Source organism: Physella acuta, unplaced genomic scaffold (genome assembly GCF_028476545.2).
Source record: "Physella acuta isolate Inbredline_101_S28 unplaced genomic scaffold, ASM2847654v3 ptg000208l, whole genome shotgun sequence".
Classification (NCBI taxonomy): Eukaryota; Metazoa; Mollusca; class Gastropoda; family Physidae; genus Physella; species Physella acuta.
The window spans coordinates 736,316-760,495 of record NW_026731727.1 but is presented as its reverse complement, the minus strand read 5'-3'; the positions used below and the strand labels follow the sequence as shown (position 1 = coordinate 760,495).

The 24,180-nt window shown below is 35.9% G+C and overlaps 2 protein-coding genes across 2 annotated transcripts in view; one reads left to right on the top strand and one right to left on the bottom strand.

Annotated features, from left to right (window-relative positions):
* LOC131937348 (synembryn-A) lies at positions 1 to 22,236 on the bottom strand. Its single transcript, XM_059294691.1, has 15 exons — positions 21,930 to 22,236; positions 13,535 to 13,582; positions 13,163 to 13,391; positions 12,688 to 12,757; positions 12,494 to 12,569; positions 12,294 to 12,352; positions 12,019 to 12,199; positions 11,323 to 11,417; positions 10,541 to 10,709; positions 9,790 to 9,888; positions 8,972 to 9,036; positions 6,443 to 6,525; positions 5,841 to 5,997; positions 4,587 to 4,706; positions 1 to 3,889 (listed from the first exon to the last, which is right to left on the bottom strand). The coding sequence occupies exons 1-15, from the start codon at positions 22,008 to 22,010 to the stop codon at positions 3,763 to 3,765; spliced, it is 1,659 nt and encodes a 552-aa protein (XP_059150674.1). The 5' UTR covers positions 22,011 to 22,236; the 3' UTR covers positions 1 to 3,762.
* Positions 22,237 to 22,741: 505 nt separating this feature from the next.
* LOC131937335 (doublecortin domain-containing protein 1) overlaps positions 22,742 to 24,180 on the top strand; it is a 52,958-nt gene continuing 51,519 nt past the window's right edge. Inside the window, exon 1 of the mRNA XM_059294650.1 lies at positions 22,742 to 22,799. Coding sequence (XP_059150633.1) covers positions 22,786 to 22,799 — 14 coding nt within the window. The 5' untranslated portion in view covers positions 22,742 to 22,785. The remainder of the gene's footprint in view (positions 22,800 to 24,180) is intronic.

Genomic DNA, 24,180 nt, shown 5'->3' with positions numbered 1-24,180 from the left:
TTTGGTTTACTGTGAACAATATCAGTATCGTTTACACAAACAAAAATATGGCTACAAAGCGATACAAAAGTAAGTGAGCACCAGAAACATCCTGTTTGCTGGGACCACAAAGTGTGGTACCACCAGAAACATCCTGTTTGCTGGGACCACAAAGTGTGGTACCACCAGAAACATCCTGTTTGCTGGGACCACAAAGTGTGGTACCACCAGAAACATCCTGTTTGCTGGGACCACAAAGTGTGGTACCACCAGAAACATCCTGTTTGCTGGGACCACAAAGTGTGGTACCACCAGAAACATCCTGTTTGCTGGGACCACAAAGTGTGGCACCACCAGAAACATCCTGTTTGCTGGGACCAAATACAAAGCTTGACAGTTTGATTCATTGGTTACATACAACAAAACTCAGCCAACTCAGACTGAAGCAAACAAATGTGGAGATTCCTAAAAATATTTTTTCTAATTGAAAAAAAATCTTGTCTACAAACATTAAACTGGTTGGAACTTGTAATATAGTGGGGCAGCTTTGACAGTACTAACACCTTATAAAGGTAGCAGAAATGTACATGCCATTTCACTAAATTGTTTTGGAGCTTTCAAGACAGTTCTTCAATTGTAAAAAATAACAACAACCAAACATGGGACATAAACATGAAATAAAGGTCAGAACTAAACTACTCATAAAATACATGTGACAAAGCTTTATACTTTTATACATGTAGAAATCACTAAATTAAAGAAAATACTGAAACATGACAATCATTGAATGGTGTGTGGAGTACTGTCATCTAATAAGGACTGTTCAGAAGCTCTTTCATGTGTAATACATGGAATGTTGAAACAAATAATCAGTATGAAATGTTCTTTTGACAACTTAATCTTTTCTGTCAAATTTCTAACCATTGTTAAAGCAAACTTTAACCCCTTCAGATACCAGTTTATCCTTTAAATTTCATAAATGATGTGCTTTTTTTTTTCTATCAAAGATTAACTCAACTTTCATTCTAAAACTTTGCTTTAGGTAACTCCTCTAAAATTATTTTTCTTTATCAATTTTAATGAATGACACATTTTCTGACAATCTAAATTAGAAAAATTTAGGAAAAATACCATCAAACTAAAATAAAAAAAAAAACAACCAAAAGTAACAATCAAATTTTGCTGAAGATTTAACTTAAAAAGTATAGTATTCTCATAAACATTTATGATTTTAGAAAATAGTAAGCTTGTCATTTTTCCTGTTTTCATAAGGAAAAAAATAAGCACTGCAAATAGAGAATAAAATTACAACATTCTAAAAATCTAATTCAAAAGAAATATACATATTTAAATCAGCTTAACAGAAGTGATCATAATTTTGAAACAGATTAACCCTTTACAGTCCTATGCACCTGTGATATTTTTTAGGTACATTCCTATGAGCCACAACTATTTATAGTACACTTATTAACATGCTGATAAAATAATCTTTTATTTATTGTGTTCTTATACTCACAAGTAGTGAGATTGAAAAAGAAAATGAGTACCTTTGACTACATTGAAGTTTGTTTTGTTTCATTTTAATTATATCTTCACACATATAATGGTGAAAGGTGTAGTTTTATTTTTTTCTGGGATTTACTTTACAATTATTAATTTAGACCATTTTCCCCATTTAATGCTTTTTGTTATAGCCTACAAGTTCTTCATGTATAAGGACATTATAAAATATTTTTTGTTTAAATTTGATGTGTTATAATTGAAAGTGAGTATTCTTTTTGCCTGCCTGCACATAAGTAAGAATATGTGTATACCTGGACTGTAAAGTGTTAACAGCTTTATGAAGAAAATTGTAACAACGCAGCTGATGTTCTATAAGGGGTAAGTGGTACCTACTAAATATTGTTGAACATTGTGTATTTGATAAAATTACTGTCAAAATGTAACATTTTTTACATAAAAATTTGTAAGAATATCTGTGAAATCTATAATTAGATGCAAAGTTAAAATTTAAAAAAAAAAGATGAGGTGAGAGAATTTGGTTCAATTACACACCAGTACCTATGGGTTGTCACTGCCTAGCAAAGCTAGAGGCACTCTTTTTCTAAATGAGGAGGGCACTCTCATTTTAAAGAGACATATAGAGCCTCTCTGTTTGGGAGACTCCTAGCCAAGCTGACAATAGAAGATGACAAATATAAGGTTTCTCTCATTCTCAGGCTGTCCATTGTATCTTTTATAAAACAACAAAAAAATGACTTGCACACCTGAATATATGGATTGAATGGCTATAAAAAATTATGTACAGTTTCTGCTGAAGCTGCTCAACCCTATTGCACACAAATAAATGCACTAATTCACTGTCCGTCATGTCTCCAAGTCTTCTATTGCAGATACTAACTGCAGACAGTCAATGCATTAGTTCAGCTGTTCCCTCATTCAAGTCTTTAGTCATTGATATTTATTGCACATTGACAAAAAAAAAAACACATTAAAAAAATGCATGTATATGTTAAAAAAAGATCATAGGAGAGATGCTAACTCAAGCTGAAATATCTTTACTAGAAATGTTGGCCAACAGACTAGACATGTAGGCCAACACAGAAGAGATGGGATGGCCAGCCTTTTGATTTGAAAGCTTCCTCTAGCCTTTACACTAGCACTACTAGCAGTTCATCGGCTTCATTCTTTAAACTGATGTACATGTCAAAGTCATTAAGTTTGGTATGACTGGTTGTCTTAAGTGATGGGACAGCCAGGTGTGGTTGGTATGACTGGTTGTCTTAAGTGATGGGACAGCCAGGTGTGGCTGGTATGACTGGTTGTCTTAAGTGATGGGACAGCCAGGTGTGGTTGGTATGACTGGTTGTCTTAAGTGATGGGACAGCCAAGTGTGGCTGGTATGACTGGTTGTTCATGGAAAACTTGTTACCAAAAGGGTCTACATTAAACCTAGCAGAAAGATGAAACTAGCTTCTAAACACAATTTGTTAGCTAAAGTTAAAACTCACAGGATTCAACAACAGGGTAAAATGTTTTATGTGGGCAGATTTATCAAGAGACTGTGACAAGGATCATCCAATTATGATGTGTACGCAGGAGGAGGGACAATGCTATTTCAAACAAAATGTCCGAATGATGGTTATAAAAAAATGAAATGTATTTAAAATCCAGAATGACTTATTTCAAAGGTGATGTTTGTGTACATCGATGAATGATATAACAAAGCTGCATAGGACTGCAGAATGAAAACTATTTCCTTGTCAAATATTTTCAAATGTTAAACATTCTAATTAGATGTCAACATCAGGCTGCAGGTGGTGTTACTATCATCCTTTTGTAGACATCATAAATGGATGACACTACATGGGCAGTTGTACAATGGTCAGACAACTGGACATGATTACATGGGCAGTTGGTCAGATAATTGAAGCAAATAAATAGTGCAGCAGAAAATGATCACAGAAAAATATCAAAGTGAGGCAGGGATGACTGCCTGTTACTTGTAGCACATTCTAGTCAACTTTAGAGATGGCTTGGTTGAAATGAAAGAAATCCACTGTCCAATGTGGCAAGTGAACACTTTGGATACAAAGACTGGCATGGAGTGTCCTCTGTGCTGGAGGAAAAGCAAGTAGATTCAAGCAAGGATACATCCACAGAACAATAGTTATACAATCATGCTGCACCTGTGCTGTATGAAGGGAGCTACCTAACCTATCCAGCTAAAATGGTTAGTTAACAAAGAAGCAGCATCAACTATCAGTCAAGCAAATACAGGCTTCAATCCTCCTCAGGAGCATCAGATCCCCCTTCAGCCCCACTCTGGCCCTCCAACAGCTCCAGCACATGTTCCAGTGGCACGGGCTTGCCGTCTTCTCCAACACGGCACGGCTCAATCACCCCCTGCCTGCAAGACAACAAGACATGGCTCAATCACCCCCTGCCTGCAAGACAACAAGACATGGCTCAATCATCCCCTGCCTGCAAGACAACAAGACATGGCTCAATCACCCCCTGCCTGCAAGACAAGACATGGCTCAATCACCCCCTGCCTGCAAGACAACAAGACATGGCTCAATCACCCCCTGCCTGCAAGACAACAAGACATGGCTCAATCATCCCCTGCCTGCAAGACAACAAGACATGGCTCAATCACCCCCTGCCTGCAAGACAACAAGACACGGCTCAATCACCCCCTGCCTGCAAGACAACAAGACATGGCTCAATCATCCCCTGCCTGCAAGACAACAAGACATGGCTCAATCATCCCCTGCCTGCAAGACAACAAGACATGGCTCAATCACCCCCTGCCTGCAAGACAACAAGACATGGCTCAATCACCCCCTGCCTGCAAGACAACAAGACATGGCTCAATCACCCCCTGCCTGCAAGACAACAAGACACGGCTCACTTTACCTTCCTTGGGGTGGCTTACTTACACACACCTTGCTGGGGTGGCTTACTTACACACACCTTGCTAGGGTGGCTTACTTACACACACTTTGTGGCTAACTCACCAACTGGCATTTGCAATTTGCAGTGGTCACATCGACAAGACTTATACATTTCATGAATAGAACAAGTGAAGATTCATGCAGTTTTACCTTTGTAGTTTGTCAATGGTGTTGATGAGTTGATTGGCCTCATATTCTTTTTGTTCATCACTCATACCAGCCATGGGGTCGGCTTTGTGTTCTTCCCATCTACCAGTCACAGGGTTTACTCTGTCAATACAAGCAGTCATGGATTGGTTGTGTTTTGAGTAGGATCAATACACCATTCAATGCTCTACACGCCTTCCATTCAATGCTCTACATGCCCACCAATAGGTGCTGTACAGTGGATCAGTGGAATATTACAGTTAGATTTAGATGGACCAGTAAGACATATAATACTTTCATCATCCAGCCCTGGGATTTCCATCATACTACTGTGAAGTCTCAAATTTTCTTGTTTTATTTTGTCATGCTGGTCAAATTGTTTAACACATTTCAAAACATGAACTATGCTGATGGCACAAATGTTGTGACCAGCTAAAAAAAAAGTTCATTTTTTTATCATTCGTGTCATGCATGTTGGACAAGTGTGAAGAGATGTTACAAGGAAAAAATATACTAAAATTTGAGCAAAACAACAAGTATGGCAAGTAAATGTAGAGCCCAGGTAGCAAGGGGTTAATTCAACTTGGTTTATATTTAACTCCTAACCTAGAAGAAATAATTTTTTAAAAAAAAAAGGTCAGTTAAACTAAATATTCAGCTGGGCTTAAAGAGGTCAACGATGTTCACTTGGAACAAGGAGCAGGTGGGCTTAAAGAGGTCAACGATGTTCACTTGGAACAAGGAGCAGGTGGGCTTAACGAGGTCAACGATGTTCACTTGGAACAAGGGGCAGGTGGGCTTAAAGAGGTCAACGATGTTCACTTGGAACAAGGAGCAGGTGGGCTTAAAGAGGTCAACAATGTTCACTTGGAACAAGGAGCAGGTGGGCTCAAAGATGTTCACTTGGAACAAGGGGCAGGTGGGCTTAACGAGGTCAACGATGTTCACTTGGAACAAGGGGCAGGTGGGCTTAAAGAGGTCAACGATGTTCACTTGGAACAAGGAGCAGGTGGGCTTAAAGATGTTGACTTGGAACAAGGAGCAGGTGGGCTTAACGAGGTCAACGATGTTCACTTGGAACAAGGAGCAGGTGGGCTCAAAGATGTTCACTTGGAACAAGGGGCAGGTGGGCTTAACGAGGTCAACGATGTTCACTTGGAACAAGGGGCAGGTGGGCTTAAAGAGGTCAACGATGTTCACTTGGAACAAGGAGCAGGTGGGCTCAAAGAGGTCAATGTGTTCACATAAGAGACTTACCCATCCTTCAATTCTGCATATTCTTCCGTTTCAGAATCCTCAGAATTGCTGGAATAGTCACCCTTGCGCTGGCCACTATCCCCAAGTTTGAGCAGGCCAAACTGAGCCAGAAGTCCAGCACAGTTCCCATAGCCAGTGTACTTGACCATACGGTTCACTAGATTGTACAAGACAGTTTGCTCAACACAAAACATCTCTACCATGAGAAGACCTTCTGGCACTCATAATCTAAATATATCTATCAAAATCTCTATCTATATGTCACACTATATATATCTATTTATACATACATATATGTATATACATACACACATATATATACACACATACACACACATACACATATACACAAACATATATACACACATATACACACACATATATATATATATTCACATATATATACACACACACACATATATATATATATATATATATATATATATATATATATATATATATATATATATATATATATATATATATATATATACATACATATATATATATATCTCCATCTATACGAATGTATACCTAAATACTCACACAGTTATATATATATGCACACACTCACACATACATATATATATATATACACCTACCATTTTCTTTACATAAGATGAAGAGGAAATGAGCTACAAGATCTTTGACTTCTGTTACAGGGGAAGTAAGTAGTTTACACAGCCTAAAACATGACAAGAGTAGTTGGACTTGACATAGGTCTAGAGATTTGATCTAGTTGTCTAGAGATTTTAGTGACATAGGTCTAGAGATTTGATCTAGTTGTCTAGAGTTATGTTTGGTACATTATGTGTCAAGGCTGATGTTGTCATGGGAGAAATAATGTATATGTTATGTTCGTTATGAGTTGTATTGGATATATTTTATCAGATGTTTTCCTGAGATAAATGGTCATATTTTATCAACCCACAAACTGAGTTTAAATAAAAATGCTATAATTTGGAGGGATATTTAAAAAAAACAACAACAGCCTACTGGATGTTATTTAAACCAACTATTCAAAAGACTAACCCCTTTATATATGACATGTAGAAACCCCCTCCTCCAGGATTACAAACACCTTCAACAGGTGACTACATCATCATTAGTTTTGTGAGTAGCACAACATCATTAGTATTGTGAGTAGCACATCATCATTAGTTTTGTCAGTAGCACATCATCATTAGTTTTGTCAGTAGCACATCATCATTAGTTTTGTGAGTAGCACAACATCATTAGTATTGTGAGTAGCACATCATCATTAGTTTTGTCAGTAGCACACCATCATTAGTTTTATGAGTAGCACATCATCATTAGTTTTGTCAGTAGCACACCATCATTAGTTTTGTGAGTAGCACACCATCATTAGTTTTGTGAGTAGCACACCATCATTAGTTTTGTGAGTAGCACAACATCATTAGTTTTGTGAGTAGCACAGATCATTCATTTTGTGAGTAGCACATCATCATTAATATTGTGAGTAGCACATCATCATTAATATTGTGAGTAGCACACACCATTCGTTTTGTGAGTAGCACATCATCATTATCAACAATATACTTGTAGTAGGTCATATCAACAACAATATACTTGTAGTAGGTCATATCAACAACAATATACTTGTAGTAGGTCATATCAACAACAATATACTTGTAGTAGGTCATATCAACAACAATATACTTGTAGTAGGTCATTTCAACAACAATATACTTGTAGTAGGTCATATCAACAACAATATACTTGTAGTAGGTCATATCAACAACAATATACTTGTAGTAGGTCATATCAACAACAATATACTTGTAGTAAGTCATATCAACAACAATATACTTGTAGTAGGTCATATCAACAACAATATACTTGTAGTAGGTCATATCAACAACAATATACTTGTAGTAGGTCATATCAACAACAATATACTTGTAGTAGGTCATATCAACAACAATATACTTGTAGTAGGTCATTTCAACAACAATATACTTGTAGTAAGTCATATCAACAACAATATACTTGTAGTAGGTCATATCAACAACAATATACTTGTAGTAGGTCATATCAACAACAATATACTTGTAGTAGGTCATATCAACAACAATATACTTGTAGTAGGTCATATCAACAACAATATACTTGTAGTAGGTCATATCAACAACAATATACTTGTAGTAGGTCATATCAACAACAATATACTTGTAGTAGGTCATATCAACAACAATATACTTGTAGTAGGTCATTTCAACAACAATATACGTGTAGTAGGTCATATCAACAACCATATACTTGTAGTAGGTCATATCAACAACAATATACTTGTAGTAGGTCATATCAACAACAATATACTTGTAGTAGGTCATGTCTACAAAAATGTACTTGTAGTGGGACATGGACGTGGTTTTATGATTAAACTTGAAACTCCTGGTTTTCTGACTAAAAGACTCTGTCTACAGTTTCAGCTAAGACTGAATTGGGGAGAGACAGGTCTTTCTAAACTATATCAGCATTTTCAGTTTCTATAAAACTTTTTAGTCAAACTTTGCAAATCCAGAATTATAAACGTGATTCCAGAATATATAAAGAATTTGCCAGAATAACCTACAAAAGCGGCACTCCTGTGTATATACTTAAATATAAATGTATGTGTAAATATACATATATATTTATTTATGAAAAACTAGCGTACTTGTACGCGTACCTATTGTAAACTCTTAGAACATGACTTCATAAACGAAGTAGACACTGTATTTCTTGAATGTAGGCATCATAGCGCGCACTGCAAAGCCTGTAGCGCAAAATCGCCCTTTCCAGGGAACTGGACAACAGTCCAGATTCAGGTTAGTAGCCCATCCTGTCCTTAGTGCATAGCTTTCTTTTAATACCAACGTAGGTGCCATAGGCTAGGAGTATTCCACATCAACTACCCAAAGCTATATGGCTCATCCCACTTTTATTTGTATGAACTGTATATAGGGAAAATCATTCCCGTACATTTTTTTATTTAGCAGAAACCTTCCCAATAATAAATATCCCAAAGTTTTATGCAGATCAGATGAACTATGTAGTAATGCATAAAGGACATACACACACACAGACGTTCATATATATATATATATATATATGCAAACTTGGCCTACTTGTTTCTAAGAGAGTCTCCTTCTTCAGGTAAGCGTTTTACTTCACTTCTCAAAGGTGGAAGTACCTGCAAGACACATGAGGTGTGTACCATCAGACAGACATGAGGGGTGTACCATCAGACAGACATGAGGTGTGTACCATCAGACAGACAGATGAGGTGTGTACCATCAGACAGACATGAGGTGTGTACCATCAGACAGACATGAGGTGTGTACCATCAGACAGACAGATGAGGTGTGTACCATCAGACAGACATGAGGTGTGTACCATCAGACAGACATGAGGTGTGTACCATCAGACAGACAGATGAGGTGTGTACCATCAGACAGACATGAGGTGTGTACCATCAGACAGACATGAGGTGTGTACCATCAGACAGACAGACATGAGGTGTGTACCATCAGACAGACAGACATGAGGTGTGTACCATCAGACAGACATGAGGTGTGTACCATCAGACAGACAGACATGAGGTGTGTACCATCAGACAGACAGACATGAGGTGTGTACCATCAGACAGACAGACATGAGGTGTGTACCATCAGACAGACAGACAGACATGAGGTGTGTACCATCAGACAGACATGAGGTGTGTACCATCAGACAGACATGAGGTGTGTACCATCAGACAGACATGAGGTGTGTACCATCAGACAGACAGACATGAGGTGTGTACCATCAGACAGACATGAGGTGTGTACCATCAGACAGACAGACATGAGGTGTGTACCATCAGACAGACAGACATGAGGTGTGTACCATCAGACAGACAGATATTTAGAAAGTGAATCTACTAAAAGAATGAAACTTTAATTACCTTCAGCCTACAGAACTTTCTGATTGCCCGGTTGTGACGACATGCTTCGCACAAACAGTGTAAAATAGGAGCCAAACTTTCTTTCACGTTTTTTGTTGTCTGAAACAACACAAGCAATGTAAAATAGGAACCAATGTATCTTTAACATTTTTTAGCTTAAGCTTCACCGTATGTGATGGGTGTAATCCACCTAATTTTATTTCTCTATGTCTGTCCTGGGGTCATCCATAAATGACGTCACGCTTTTTTGACGATTTTTACCTCCCCCCTCCCCACCGTCACAAAAAGCCAGACACCCCCCCTAAAATGACGTCACACCTTAACCTACAACCCCCCTAAAAATTGCAGTTGAATTTTTTTTAAAACATCGGTATTTTTCTAAAATCTTGTCTAAACTATTACAATTTATTAAAAGTTATCTAAAACGCGAAATAACGTCTAAAATTCGTTTCTAACATTGCTTTTTTATCATGCAAAAGTGTGACGTCGCAACATCTGAATCCCCCCCCCTTTTCCCCCTCATCACACATCGTCACAAAATTACGGACCCCCTCCCCCATACAAGTGTGACATCATTTATGGATGACCCCTTAGGCTAATTGGCTCATTACATCGTCTACTATAAGAGCACAAGAAACACATATTCAACAGACTTGTATATTACATGTTTTAGGCTGTTAAAAATTACGTAACAGCATCTATGACTTACATAATGTAACATAAGACTTCCATAACATAGCATATGACTTACAGAGCGTAATCTATGATCCAAGAATTCCAGAATGACATGTATAGCCTCCATATTTTTCCCGTCATATTCTGTGTCTTTATTGTCCATGCCTTTATCATCATCCACCATTGGAGTTAGAAGCTCTTCATAGAAGTCCGCAGGTATGTTAATCAAGAGGTTGACAATGTGACTAAAAACATCAATAAGTACATGTAAAATTTAAAAAAACACTATTTTCATGCCAAAAAAAAAAACAAATACTTAAAAAAAAAAATATCTGAAATTACTTATAAATCTTCACAGTACCTTAAGATCTAAATGTACCTACTCCTTCCAACAGTGTACTTTTTTTTTAACATGACCTTTGACCTCATATTTTCCCAACATAGGTTTCCCAACAAAAATATTTTGAATTCAGTCTATTTGAACAATGCTTTCCATGTAAAAGATTAGAAAATTTGAGCCAACCACTTAGTAATCACAGGAGAACCTTGTAAGAGAGACTACAGCAGCTTCAGTTTCTGGCTACAGTGTCGTGTTTGGCAAGCAGTTCCCCTTAGCTAGCCATACTTTTGGTACACGTCCATTGTGGGACCTTTGGTCATTTGAGAACTTACCTAATACTTGATAGATCAACTATCTACCATGTCACACCACCATTGCCAAGCATCTCTGGTCATTTGAGAACTTACCTAATACTTGATAGATCAACTATCTACCATGTCACACCACCATTGCCAAGCATCTCTAGTCATGCTGGAACTGGAAGTGAGTGTGTAAATCTTGCAAATGTTTCAACTTACCTCTGTAGATCTTCTTGCTTGTCTTTAGACATGATTGTGCTCATCAAAAGGTCATGTAGTATGCTAACAAGGCGCATAAAATGAGCTTCCTCTTCCTGTACAGGATAAGTTAATGCTATCATCCATTTGCACAAATATAATGCAATCATAAACAAACACCAAAACATTCTAGCTGTAACAGTACTCAAGTTATCATGTTCATAGACATACACAATTAGAGAATTGCAAAGACCAGTTTTTTCCAACTTGATTATGCGTAAAACACCTTAGTTTTGATAAATCTGGATTTAGAATTTATGCCCGATTAAAATACGTCCCCTATACTCCCTTTATGATGAAGTACTGAGAAGTAAAACGGTGAAAACTGTCAAAATTTTATGTGATTTTTATACACGATTACATGCTTTTTCTATTCTCTTTATACAAGAAAGTAAAAAAAGTGGACAACAAATCCTTTCAGTGCTTAAATAAATAGAATGTATATGGTGGTTCTTTTCTACAATGTTTGTGTTTGAAAACTTTAAAGTGACGGTGAGAGGAGTAGATAATTTGAAATGATTCAACTAGATTCCCATCCTCTAGTTTTGACAGAAGATTTGGGAAGAGTTGATTGAGACCGTACGATTAGAAAAACTTGTAAAAAGAACTACAAAAAATAAAACATAAAGGGAACAAAAGATGAATTTAGCAACTGACCTCATCCACAGATTTTTTCTCCATTGATATTGTGAGATTAAATAAAATTTTGAGAATTTCTGCACACAGCTCCACCTGTTGGTCTGTCAAGCCCTTGTCTTGGTTTTCTGCATCACGCAAGGTTAGGTCAAGAACTTCCATCAGGTAGGTGAAACCATGCAATTCATAGCGGACTTTGGGTCTGAGGTAAACATCAAACACAGGAAACATGAGTGCTACATTTACCTGTGTCCATGTCATTGTGTGTGGAGTGTGTGTGCAAACTAGAATAATACCTGGTTTCCACACAAGCTGGTAATGCAGTCAGTAGAAATAAAATCCTCATATCAAAAAACTGAAAAGAATATAATAGTGCCATCAGCATAACTTTTTAAATACTCAATCCTGCAACAACTAGGTTTCTTAAAGCCTATAACATCTTGAAACAATGACCGTCAACATGTCTTCTATTTGAAATAACCTGTTGACTTCATACCTTAACATCAAACTGAACATCTGGGTCACCATAGGTCTTTAGCCTTTGTACAACTCCATCAACACATCCAGATTTACTGAAACAGTTTAACAACAAACTGACTTTTTTATTACTGTTTAGAAAACTACCAGCTACAGTTTATTTACCAAAAAGCTATCAACACGTCTCAGGTCAAATGTAGAGAAATTATTTACCAGCAATATCTCTGAGCCTCAATACTATTGAAGATGACATTACAAAGACATTTCTGTGCTTCAACTATCACTGGAGAACAAAAGATTGGATACAAAAAATGAATGCATGAACAAACAAGAATGATCACTATTTATACTAACACTAAGTGACCTTACCACTTGCTATGCTACCAGTTTCAAGTGATCTTATCAGTACATAACACTAAGTGACCTTACCACATGCTATGCTACTAGTTTCAAGTGATCCTATCAATACATACACCAAGATTGGACTGACCTGACTGATCATCACTACTTATGCTAACAGCTGCATCATCTACATCCTGTTGAGCATAGTGCTGGATTCTATCAATACATACACCAAGAGTGGACTGACCTGACTGATCATCGCTACTTATGCTAGCAGCTGCATCATCTACATCCTGTTGAGCATAGTGCTGGATTCTATCAATACATACACCAAGAGTGGACTGACCTGACTGATCATCGCTACTTATGCTAACAGCTGCATCATCTACATCCTGTTGAGCATAGTGCTGGATTCCTGCAACCATGATTAAAGTGCTCAGCGCATTTTCATTAGTCAGTGCCTGCATGTTGGTCTTATCTCGACTTATGATACGAAAGGCTTGCAGGCAAGCGATGGATGTTTTCGGAGCAATCTGTGGCTTCTTCAGCCATTTTAGAATTGCTTCAACACATTCCTGTTAAGACATTAAAACAAATATGCACAATAAAACACCGACTAGCCTAACCATATTCAACAGACATTATCAAACAGAAACTAGCCTAACCATATTCAACAGACATTATCAAACAGAAACATGGACATATGTCAACTACTCACTTTCTTTAACTGTATATCCAAGTCAGGAAATGTAAATACTTGGGAGTACTAAAATAAAATAAAAAATCTCACATTACTTTTCAGTGGATATATACTGGAGTACTAAGAGGATTGAAAAAGATCAATACTCAAATAGTGGAGGTACACAACAATACTAAAGAGATTTGAAACATGACATCTATAACCTATTGGTAGATAGAGACTACAGTACTAAGGAGATGTCACATGAATAATTTTTTAGTGATCTGCTAAGGCACCACCATAGAAATTAAAGTGTTGCCTGAAAAAAACTGGCAGGAAACAGATTTGTACAGCAAAATGCATATTCGATCTTTGCCGTTGATAATCTAAATCTTGTTACATTGTGGGGTGATTTTGTTGATGTTGTTAGATAGAACAATAATCTTGTTTGATGATAATTTATGCCTTGGTGAAGGACGCAAAGTATGCAAATCACGATGGAAAGGGATCTACTTGGGTTTACATGTATTTTTAAAATAAGCTAAGGAACAATTTTTTTTATAATTTGATTGTTTTAAATACATTTTTTCCTTTGAGATATGAATGCTGTAATTGATAAATTGTAAAAAAAAAACATGGCCGCTGCTTGTATTTACTAGTATTACTACTTGCTAACTTGGAGGCGTGGTCGGGTGCTAACAACAATATGGCGTCCCGACCGGAAGCATGACTTCCGACCATTTTTAGGTAAATTTCAGTGACCTTCTACAAATTACTATTAAAAATGTTAACCACAAGCAAAATGGTGAGGTTTTCACATTATAACAACAAATTATAGGTGGCAGGGCTATAGGCCTATATGTCAGGAAAGCATTTCAAAATTTCCGTTGGAAAATAAAGGCTAAATTTAAAAGTTGGTTTCATTAAAAATACTAGAACATTTTAAATATCAACATGAGGAGTACAAAAATGAATTGAAGTCTGTAGAACTATTAGGTTTATCAGTCTATGTAAAAAGAAATTAAATATTGCTAACCACTTTTTTTTTTATAAAAGATGGTTTTTGAATGACAACCAAATTTATTTATTTTTTTAAACCATGAGACCACTATTTGGTTATCACTAGTGAGGAATTCTGGGTGCATGGCCACTTAAAAAGTCTAACCAGATTTGTGGTTTTCTTTAGCTTCAAACATAAGAAGTGTTGTCATGGAGAGGTGTGTGATGCATGGCAGTGAGTGACAATAAATATTAGATTAAGTTATTTTGTTTAAAACCAACTAAAAACTTCAAAATAAGTGCCTAATGGATTAAATATGGATGTCTATCATTCAGTGGTCATGTTTAAATTGAAAATTGGGTAAATTTTAGATTTAGTAAGAAAATCTAGATTTACTCATTGTTGTCTCGAACAGGGTAGTTTAAAGTTTATTCCAGGATATTTTTGACTGGTTTGGTCATGAATTGTGATTTGTTACTCTATTATCTGTTATATTATGTAAAATATGTCATAAATATGGCCAAATGAAAGAAATATTAACTAGTTACATCCACCGCACATTACTAGCTTCGCTGGAATTTACTATGCTAAACTAAGGTTTTACAGTGTAATCTATCAAAATGTAATTATTAGCATTATTTTTATTAGGCCTACTACTTAGGAAGTGGCTATACGGACGCCTCTGCAGCTATTAGGACCCGGGTCCCTATAGCCATTGCCACTATACGGACCCGGCATTGTTCGTTACACACTCGTACAACCTGTAATAAAATGATACCTTTAAAGATTTATGTTTATTTGATTTTTCTAGTATTTTCTTGTGTTTTAATGTAATCAGTTATACGGATTTGCTATCATTAGTTCTTGTGTTGCTATTTCTAAATACTATAGATTTAGCTGTATATACAAAATCATTACACATCTATAAATTTTTGTAAAATGTCGTGGCCGAGTGGAGAACGCAGTGCCTCCAGCATCTCGACCAGTTACGGGATCGGAACCGATCTAAGCTCTCGTTTTTGCAAGAAGTAATGTGTATTTAACTAAGTTTAATGTTCAATCTCGATAGCTGAGTTGTCTGCATAGGTGACATTTTTAAAAATTTTTATTTAAAATAGTTTATATATTTTTTCTAGATTTAGGTTTTTAAACACGCCAATTATAAACACCGTTGCTCCATTGATCGCCCGCTCATGTTTTCTCGTCAGCGCGAGAAAAATACCTAAACGGTCTAGCTAGGGTCACTGTGAGGTCAGATTGGTTTAGATGCGAATAGTGTATGCATACGTCATAGCAAGACCATTACTTTGAACTGGTTGAGATTTGTCGTCGTCTTATTTGCCCCACCCCCCACCCCAACAAGAGGAAAAACGGATTTGGGGCAATTGTGAGTTCAAGTGTTATATATTGCTTCTATTAAAGCCTACTACAATGCATGTGAGATAGTGTTCAAGAAAACGGGCTAGGGAGCTGAAGAATACAGCCTATAATGAGCTATTTTAGAGTTATTTTTGTTTTGTTTTTTGTATTTGGACTGATAGGCCTATGAAATCAAATTACGTTTAACAGAAGAAAGAAAAATAGAACACATTTTACATGCGCGCTCAACATTCGCTCTGCCAGAGAAGTTCATAGACCTAACGACTCCCGCTCGCCATAACATTTGACAGGAATGATATCGGATATTTAAAGCAGGGTCGGCGTGGTCGAGTCGGTAAAGCTCATGGTTGCTAAACCGAAAAGTCTCGAGTTCGAACCCTCGGGCAGATGAGGCTCGTTAGCTGGGGACAGCCACTCTTCTAGGAGAGACAACTCCAAAATTAAACAACTGCTGCCTTGTAGATTGTTCTTAGTTGGACAAAGGCTATGGAAGCAAATCCAAAAAGAAAAGCAGGCTGAAATCGAAGTCAATGGCCTCAATGACGCATAACCAGTTGACACGTAACGCTTAATTGTGTTGGAGGCGTGGTCGAGTCGGCAAAAAGCTCATGGTTGATAAATTCGAACAAAGTCTCGAGTTCAAACCCACTGGCAGATAAATCTCTATCCCCTTCAACACTAATAATTAAGAACGAAGAAGAAGATTTAAAGCAAGATCTTAATTACTTAATAGCCTATATCATATAGAATTACAAGAAAAAAATCACTACAACAGAAAAGATATATTCTGCTTAAAAAAGAATTATTATTACTAACGAGCCGACCCGCTGCGTATCATACGCCGCTATTTAGTTGTTTTTTCTACCTTTCAGTAATTCATAATTTGTGAATTCGACAGTACCAATGCTTCCACTAAAAATATTTGCCTAAAAACACTAAACCCCCCCCCCCCCCCCCCGTGAAAGCAGCCTCCTCTTAGTTACCTCCTCTATGTTTAAAATCTTTTCAAACTAAATTATCTGCCCTTTATTGGCCGTCACCAAACCCGTCTCTATGATTGTAAAATGTAAACAGCGTGAACCACAGCTCACCAGTCCATGTGAGGGGGTGGGGGTGGTAGCGATAGAGAGGAAGAGAGGGGACTGTAAGGCGCGCTTGCAGCTTGTTTTCAAATGGCTCCCAGAAGAGAATTATATATATAGATTACTAAATCCTAACAATTTTATTCGCTGGTCCCAATAGCGGCCGAGGCTATTGGGACCCGGGTCCAAATAGATGCATCCTACTAACTACTAATGGACACCAGCGAGTTGACGAGATTCCTTCCGTAATGTTGTTGACATGGAATAAAAATGTGCTTTTTTAGATTTAGGACCATAAAACTAAGAAAAGATAAAATTTTATTAAAAACTTAAGCCTAAAATTAATTCAGAAATGTAATATTTTTAGAATCAATGCTATACAAGTTGCAGATCCAGAGAACTTGAAAATAATGTGTTGAGTTTAATGTTTAAGGCTACATTTCTATTTATTTTCATCAAGCCTAAGTTATAACCCGATGTTTCACTTTCATAAGACAAACACTGATTGGCTGTAAAGGAACTTCGTGATCGATTTCTGACAGCCCCACTTTATAGTTATTTTGTTTACAAAACTTTGCAGATCAAGTTTTTAAATAACTATGCAAATTTCAACACCATGACCTATTTTTTCTATTTTTAGCTTACAATGTGTACAATAAAATTTATGGCGGCCATTGTTTATGTCGCCATTACACGTGAAAACCAAATTGTTTTTGCTTTTTTTTTAATTTTTATTTAGTTAAATCTACCGAAAATATTAAAAACATCAAATACATCCAATCTTTAGTAAAGTCCGAAAAAAACCAGACAGACAGGAATTTAAAACCATATTAATTGTAACTAGGGTAGACTGCTCTAACTTCGACCGATTCGTTTTCGCCCGAGCCGTAAATTCGCTTCTCTTCGGTATATTCCGTAAACTAATCAACATAGAGGTTTCATTTTTACACCATTAAAAACGTTATCCTCTGCCGATTGGTTTGGTATAAATAGTTAACCAATCATCATTAAGATAATAATTCTTATATGCAAGTCTAGACATAGACCTCACTTCGTTATGTTTGGTTTTAACTTCGACCGGGTTGCTCTAACTTCGACCAGGGCCTTGCTCTAACTTCGACCGCTATAAGCCTATATATAAATTGTTTTTTTTTCAATAAATCAATGGTTTAACTTTGTCGAAAGATCAGGGAATTAAAATAGAATAAATGTGTAGGGCTATATTGGGGTAGAAATGCTAGAAATTATAAAATAGCTAGGCCTATACTAAATAATGAATAGATGGCGCAGGGTTGACTAGGGTGGGGTGGGAGCATTAATCGTTAGGTCTTTTACATATGGCACTATTATTTTCAGTTACATTTAGGTCTTATGAAAAAGGAATGCTCTGCTGATTAAACTATTCAATAAAACTATAATTAAACTAAGATAATTCATGCAAAATTATGTTTTTAGGGGCAAGTTTTTCAGTTGGTCGAAGTTAGGACTATGCCAATTTTAAGTAGTTTTAACTTCGACCGATTTGTTTTTCAATATTTGCTTTTACATTTTTATTAAATTAAAAAAAATAAAAACACACACATATACTACAACCTATTTTATAAGCATTAATATAATTTTAAAAATTTTATTTTAAAAATTAATTGAGTTTTGAGCATTGTGAAGCACGACACCCCTAAGACAGCAAAAACTGAATTCATCATTTTCACGCGAGAAAATTCACGGGCGAGTTGTACTTAATATTTGCTGTACAAGAGCGCGAAAACGATTAAAAATAGATATGAACTTAAATAAGGAAAATCCCCCACAATTCAAATGTGTAACTAAATATATAATTTATTTTGGCCAATGGTGTTTGTACAAATTTTTATATATTTTTTTTCCGCCCAAAGTAAGAAATCGGTCGAAGTTAGAACTCGGTCGAAGTTAGAGCAGTCTACCCTATGCTGTGAAAGATTTTTAAATGAATTTATGGACCTCTCAAATACCTTTGAGACTTTTCTGGCTGGTGTCCATTAGCCATTAACTAGGTACTAGGATTTGGCTCCCGTTTTACGATGCGCGGCGAGATTTTCCTCCCGTTACCCAAATATCGAGAGTTGGCGGACGCGCGAGTGCGAGTGTTTCGTAATTTTTATTATTCTCCGTTTTTGCCTGGTCAATTTTATTGCGAGGAGTATTATTTTGAAGAAAAATGGACTTAGCGTATTATATATTTTTTAAAAATATTTTCATGGACTATTTTTTATGGAGTGTTTCATTGAAAATAAGGTAAGTTTGACTTATTCCCTAAACTTCTCTATGGGCTCTACTTGAAATTTTATTGCATAATCTCCATTCTTATCCATTTTTCTCTATTACTGTAAAAAATCGTAATGATTGGATGTGTCTCTTAGCTGCAATACGCTTCACAGTTTGGTGTACTGTTTGGGACTTAACTGTTTACAGACTGGAAGTGAAAGTGAACCGGAAGTTGTCGGGTCTCGCTACTAACACTTGTGTGACTTAGTCTAGCTGATATGCTTGTATTACTGTAATTACGATTGTGGCGATCGTTGTTTTGACTCGGGCGATAGTGGCGAACGCTGTTTTGATTCGGGCGATAATGGCGAATGCTGTTTTGATTCGGGCAATAGTGGCAAAGGCTGTTTTGACTCGGGCGATAATGGCGAACGCTGTTTTGACGCCGGCAAAAGTAGCGAACGCCTTTTTTATTCGGGCGTTAGTGGCGAATACTGTTTTGACTCTGGCGCTTATGGCGAACGCTGTTTTGACACTGGTGATAGTACCGAAGGCATTTTTGACTCGGGCGTTGGTGGCGGGCGATGTTTTGACAATGGCGATCGTAGTTTTGACTCTGGCGATAGTGGGAAACGCTGTTTTACGCAGGCGATATTGGCGAGCGCTGTGTTGATGCTGGCGATTATGTCGAGCTTTGTTTTGACGCCCGCGATAGTGGCGAGCGTTGTTTTGACGCCGACGAGCGTTGTTTTGACGCCGGTGATAGTGGCGACCGTTGTTTTGACGCCGACGAGCGTTGTTTTGATGATGGCGATCGTTGTTTTGACGCCGGCGATATTGGCGAACGATGTTTTGCCGCCGGCGATAGTGGCGAACGTTGTTTTGACGCCGGCGATGGTGGCGATCGTTGTTTTGACGCCGGTGATAGTGGCGAACGTTGTTTTGACGCCGACGAGCGTTGTTTTGATAGTGGCGAGCGTTGTTTTGATGCCGGCGATCGTTGTTTTGACGCCGGCGATAGTGGCGAGCGTTGTTTTGATATTGACGGTAGTGGGGGGGGGGGGGGGGGGGAGGAGAAAGGAAGGTCTGGTATTAACAATACACATTAAATATTTGGTGTATTCAGAAAACCTTTTTATTTTGATGGGAAGGCAAATAATGTACTTGTACTGTTTACTTTTCCAGGTAGAACCTACACTTCTAAAACCAGCACATCTCTACAATATGATAAGCAGTTATATGGCCTAATGGCAGTTATATTGTCTAATGATGGAACATGTAAACGAGAAATTAAAACTATTAAAATAAATAATGTGTTTATCTTTTATTTAGGCAAACTAATTAATTTGTGATATGAACTATTTCCTTTAAAAACCAACCAATGTTGAACTTCTCCTGAAATGTAATATATTAACGAATAAGCAGAAACACATCTTTTTAAATTAAAATTTATATATATTTATATAAGTATACCAACAAGTTTATTACATTTATATGAATAAAACACCTTACATTTCTAATAGATATAATTTGCCTTTTTTTTTAAAATTTAAATATATGCGCTCAGTTTTTCAATGATGTCAGGTGTGTCGATGACTCAGCATTTTACATTTTTACCATCCTTTACCTATTTGTCAACTATTTAGATAGAACCATCACACACACTTATTTTAAAGCTTCACTCTAGTTAGTTGTTAGCTTTAGATTCAAATAGATTGAGCCTAAACAAATAGTGTATGAACACATTTCGTATTTAAAAATAGGGGGTGTACCCTGTTCCACCCCTTATTTTTTGTCAAACAGATAGATTTAAATACATATTTTGATTGTTTCTGTTTGAGAATAGAGTAATCTAGAGCCAGGCAAATTTTGAGACTTAAGTGCTTAATAACTCAAATTTGCCATCATGTTGCATTTCACATCAACGAGACTTCAGTTTTGGGAAATTGTATAATTTATCAGCTTTGTAGCAGTTAAAACAAAAATCTTTTCAGTTATGAATATTAATTTGATTGTAATAACTGACACATCCATAGCTCATCATTCTCAGCAAGTTTGAGCTTAATTTTCTGAATAGTTAAAATTTTAACTGAGATTGTATGAATGCACTGTATATGAAAAATTAGGGGGGGTACCCTGTTCTACTTCTGTTTTTGTTTAACTCTGCCCATAAATTTCTAATTTTATTGTTTATTATCCTTGCATATATGATAGATAAAGATATTGCAAAGTTATAAACAATTTGATCATATGGTTTACAAGCTAGGACAATTTTAGTAAACGCTTAAAAAAACTCTATCACAGAAATTGGGAAAAAACCTATGTTAAAAAAATCACCTTTTTTAATACGAAAAAAAATCATAACTATTTAACCGTTTGAGCTACATCAAAAAGGAAAACTGTTCTGTTATTGTAATTTTTTGCTCCTTTTAACTGTAGTGGTTGTTTCCCTATTAAACCAATTTTCAAAATTTATCCTAGTACCTACCATTAACTAATCTCAGTAGTCTCCACTCCCCTGGCACTAGACTACAGTACAGTGTGTGTACTACTGTAAACACTATTATGACTACTACAATTTAGTTAGATCTCGAATTCTAGATCTGTGTACTAACAACTACACTTTTAGTTTACAGTCGATCTATCTAGATCTAGCTCTAGACTCTAGACTACTTCAGACTTTCACTGACACTACAACAGTTGACTTCAGGCTACAGTACAGAGTACTTACGGCAGTTATAAACTTCTCGAGAATTATTACAGCTTCTATTTCAGAACTGTTATTGAGCGATTTAAGCTCGCTAAATTCCATCGTGTTATATTAATGCCTTGAAGAGGAATACAATTTTAACACAAACGGATAAAAAAATCTACAAAAGTGTCTTATTTAATACTATCATTTTGGCAACCATAATGATATCCATGTAATGCCAGATGGATCGCCACGTTTGATGCTAACTTAGTAAATAAAAGTTAGTATCTTAAAATTAGTTATGTTTTTGCTTCACACTCAAGTAATTTTTTAGAGACAGTGTGCCTTGTAGTTTGTATTAGAAAGTTTTTATTTAGATGATATTTAGATCCATAGATCTATCGAAAAACATTTTTAAAAAAAACACCTTTTTTTCTAACTATATTTTTTACTATAATGATAAATCGATCTAGATCTATATCTAAAACATTAACTTCAAGATTATGTCGGCCTGAATTGAATTTGGCAAAATATGCTAGCTAAAACTAGTCTTCGATTTTTATAAAACAGTTAAAAACGTTGTTATATTATTTTTTCCCCCATTTATTAGTAATTATTCTTTCAACTAATAATTATTGCTATTCTGGCCAACACAATTATTCTATTTGCTCCTGAAATAATTGTAAGAAAGATAACCCAAGTAACGCAACAAAATTTTCAACATATTTTAATCATGGTGGTTTAAAAAAAAGATCCTTGCAATATTCCTCAATTAATTTTAATCTTCTATTTTTATAAGTGCTTAAAAGTACTATTATTAATTATTTTCCCGAAATGATGAATAATTTATTAACCGCAGCATTAATCACCTAGGCGAATCAAACAAATAGCAAAGATGGCGACACAAAGGTACTAAGAAAACAAACAATAACATAGACTGGCCTAGACTAATCTCTATCTTAATCGTTGAACGAGCCCCTGGGTATCTTTGAACATAAAAATAATTTAAAAAAAACATTTTAACGTTGTGATTTTTTTAATATGCAAAGCACAGATTAATATTAAGTTTTGATGAAAATCTCAAAAATTTTTTTAGGAAAATACTTCAAAATAGTAGTAGGCCTAATACTTAATAGTATTAATAATAGCTAGCACACTAGTAAACTAGGTCAATATTGCATATATTTACTTTCTGTGCAAAGTCATTATAATTGGAAAAAATCCAAAGTCAGGTTCACCTTATTATGAGCTAATGAAGAAAAAACGACTAGATCTAGTACTGACTGTGACCTTATTTCATGGGTGATTTCTTGATTATTTTTAAAGATTTTTCAATAAAACTGCACCAGAAGCATGTTAAAATATCTTAGAAATGAATTTAGATAGCTAAAATTTAACACAATCAATAAACAATTTAAAAAAAATTAATGCCTACAGTATTGTATATGCCTACGGGTGGCGAATAGTGGTAGTAAAAAAAAATCGATCTTTGTATTTTTGTGTTTTATGACAATATTTGTACATAATTAACATGCCATGGTTTTTATATTCACAGAGGGTAAGTATACCATGTTACAAAAACTGCAATCTTAACTAAAAATTCATATTTTTACTTTAAAAAATGATAAAAACGATCATAAATTAGGAAAATGTTATACATTCTATTTTTAGATATGACACGACATGACAAATAAATCTAACCAAATTATTGTATTTTAGCGTGGCACACATTTTCCTGCACTTTGTTTTCAGCAAAAAGATTATAATAAAATGGCATTATGGGGGGGGGGGGGGGGTGTGATATAACTGACATTGTACCACAAGACTCTGAGCCGATGCGGCATCATTCAATAGTTAATGTACATCGCATAGTTTAGAAGTTATTTGATTTTAAGTTCAAGTTAACACAAAAATAAATTGAGCTACTTTCACTAAAGCGCGCTTGTGAGATAAAGAAATTAGGTCAAAAGTACACCTAACTATTCTTGATTAACAGACTTAATTAGAAACGGGAAATTCCGATTACTAAAATTGATGATGGCCTCAAAATAATTGGGCCACCATCTTCATAAATTGCTTCGAGAGCTTGCGCCGTGAGATAATATAAACAAATTAACCCGAAAGCCATGAACTGAACGGCCTACTAAACTAAAAAAATAGGTAATCTATCATTTTGGTGCGTAAAATGGTGCGTAAAATGGTGCTAGTAATGTCCGAAAAAGTTGCCTCGTTGTTAAGGCTTTACTAGAAGTATATTGTGATATATTTTTGTCAAATATTATAGATAACT

Bases quoted from the DNA above. Each gene is read 5' to 3' on its own strand.
- LOC131937348 (XM_059294691.1), bottom strand. From the start codon at position 22,010: ATGGAATTTAGCGAGCTTAAATCGCTCAATAACAGTTCTGAAATAGAA. The intron at 12,570-12,687 runs GTAAATAATTTC...AAACTGTTTCAG, and splicing joins GAGGCTCAGAGATATTGCTG to TAAATCTGGATGTGTTGATG. The intron at 9,889-10,540 runs GTAAGTCATATG...GTGTTGTTTCAG, and splicing joins TGGATCATAGATTACGCTCT to ACAACAAAAAACGTGAAAGA.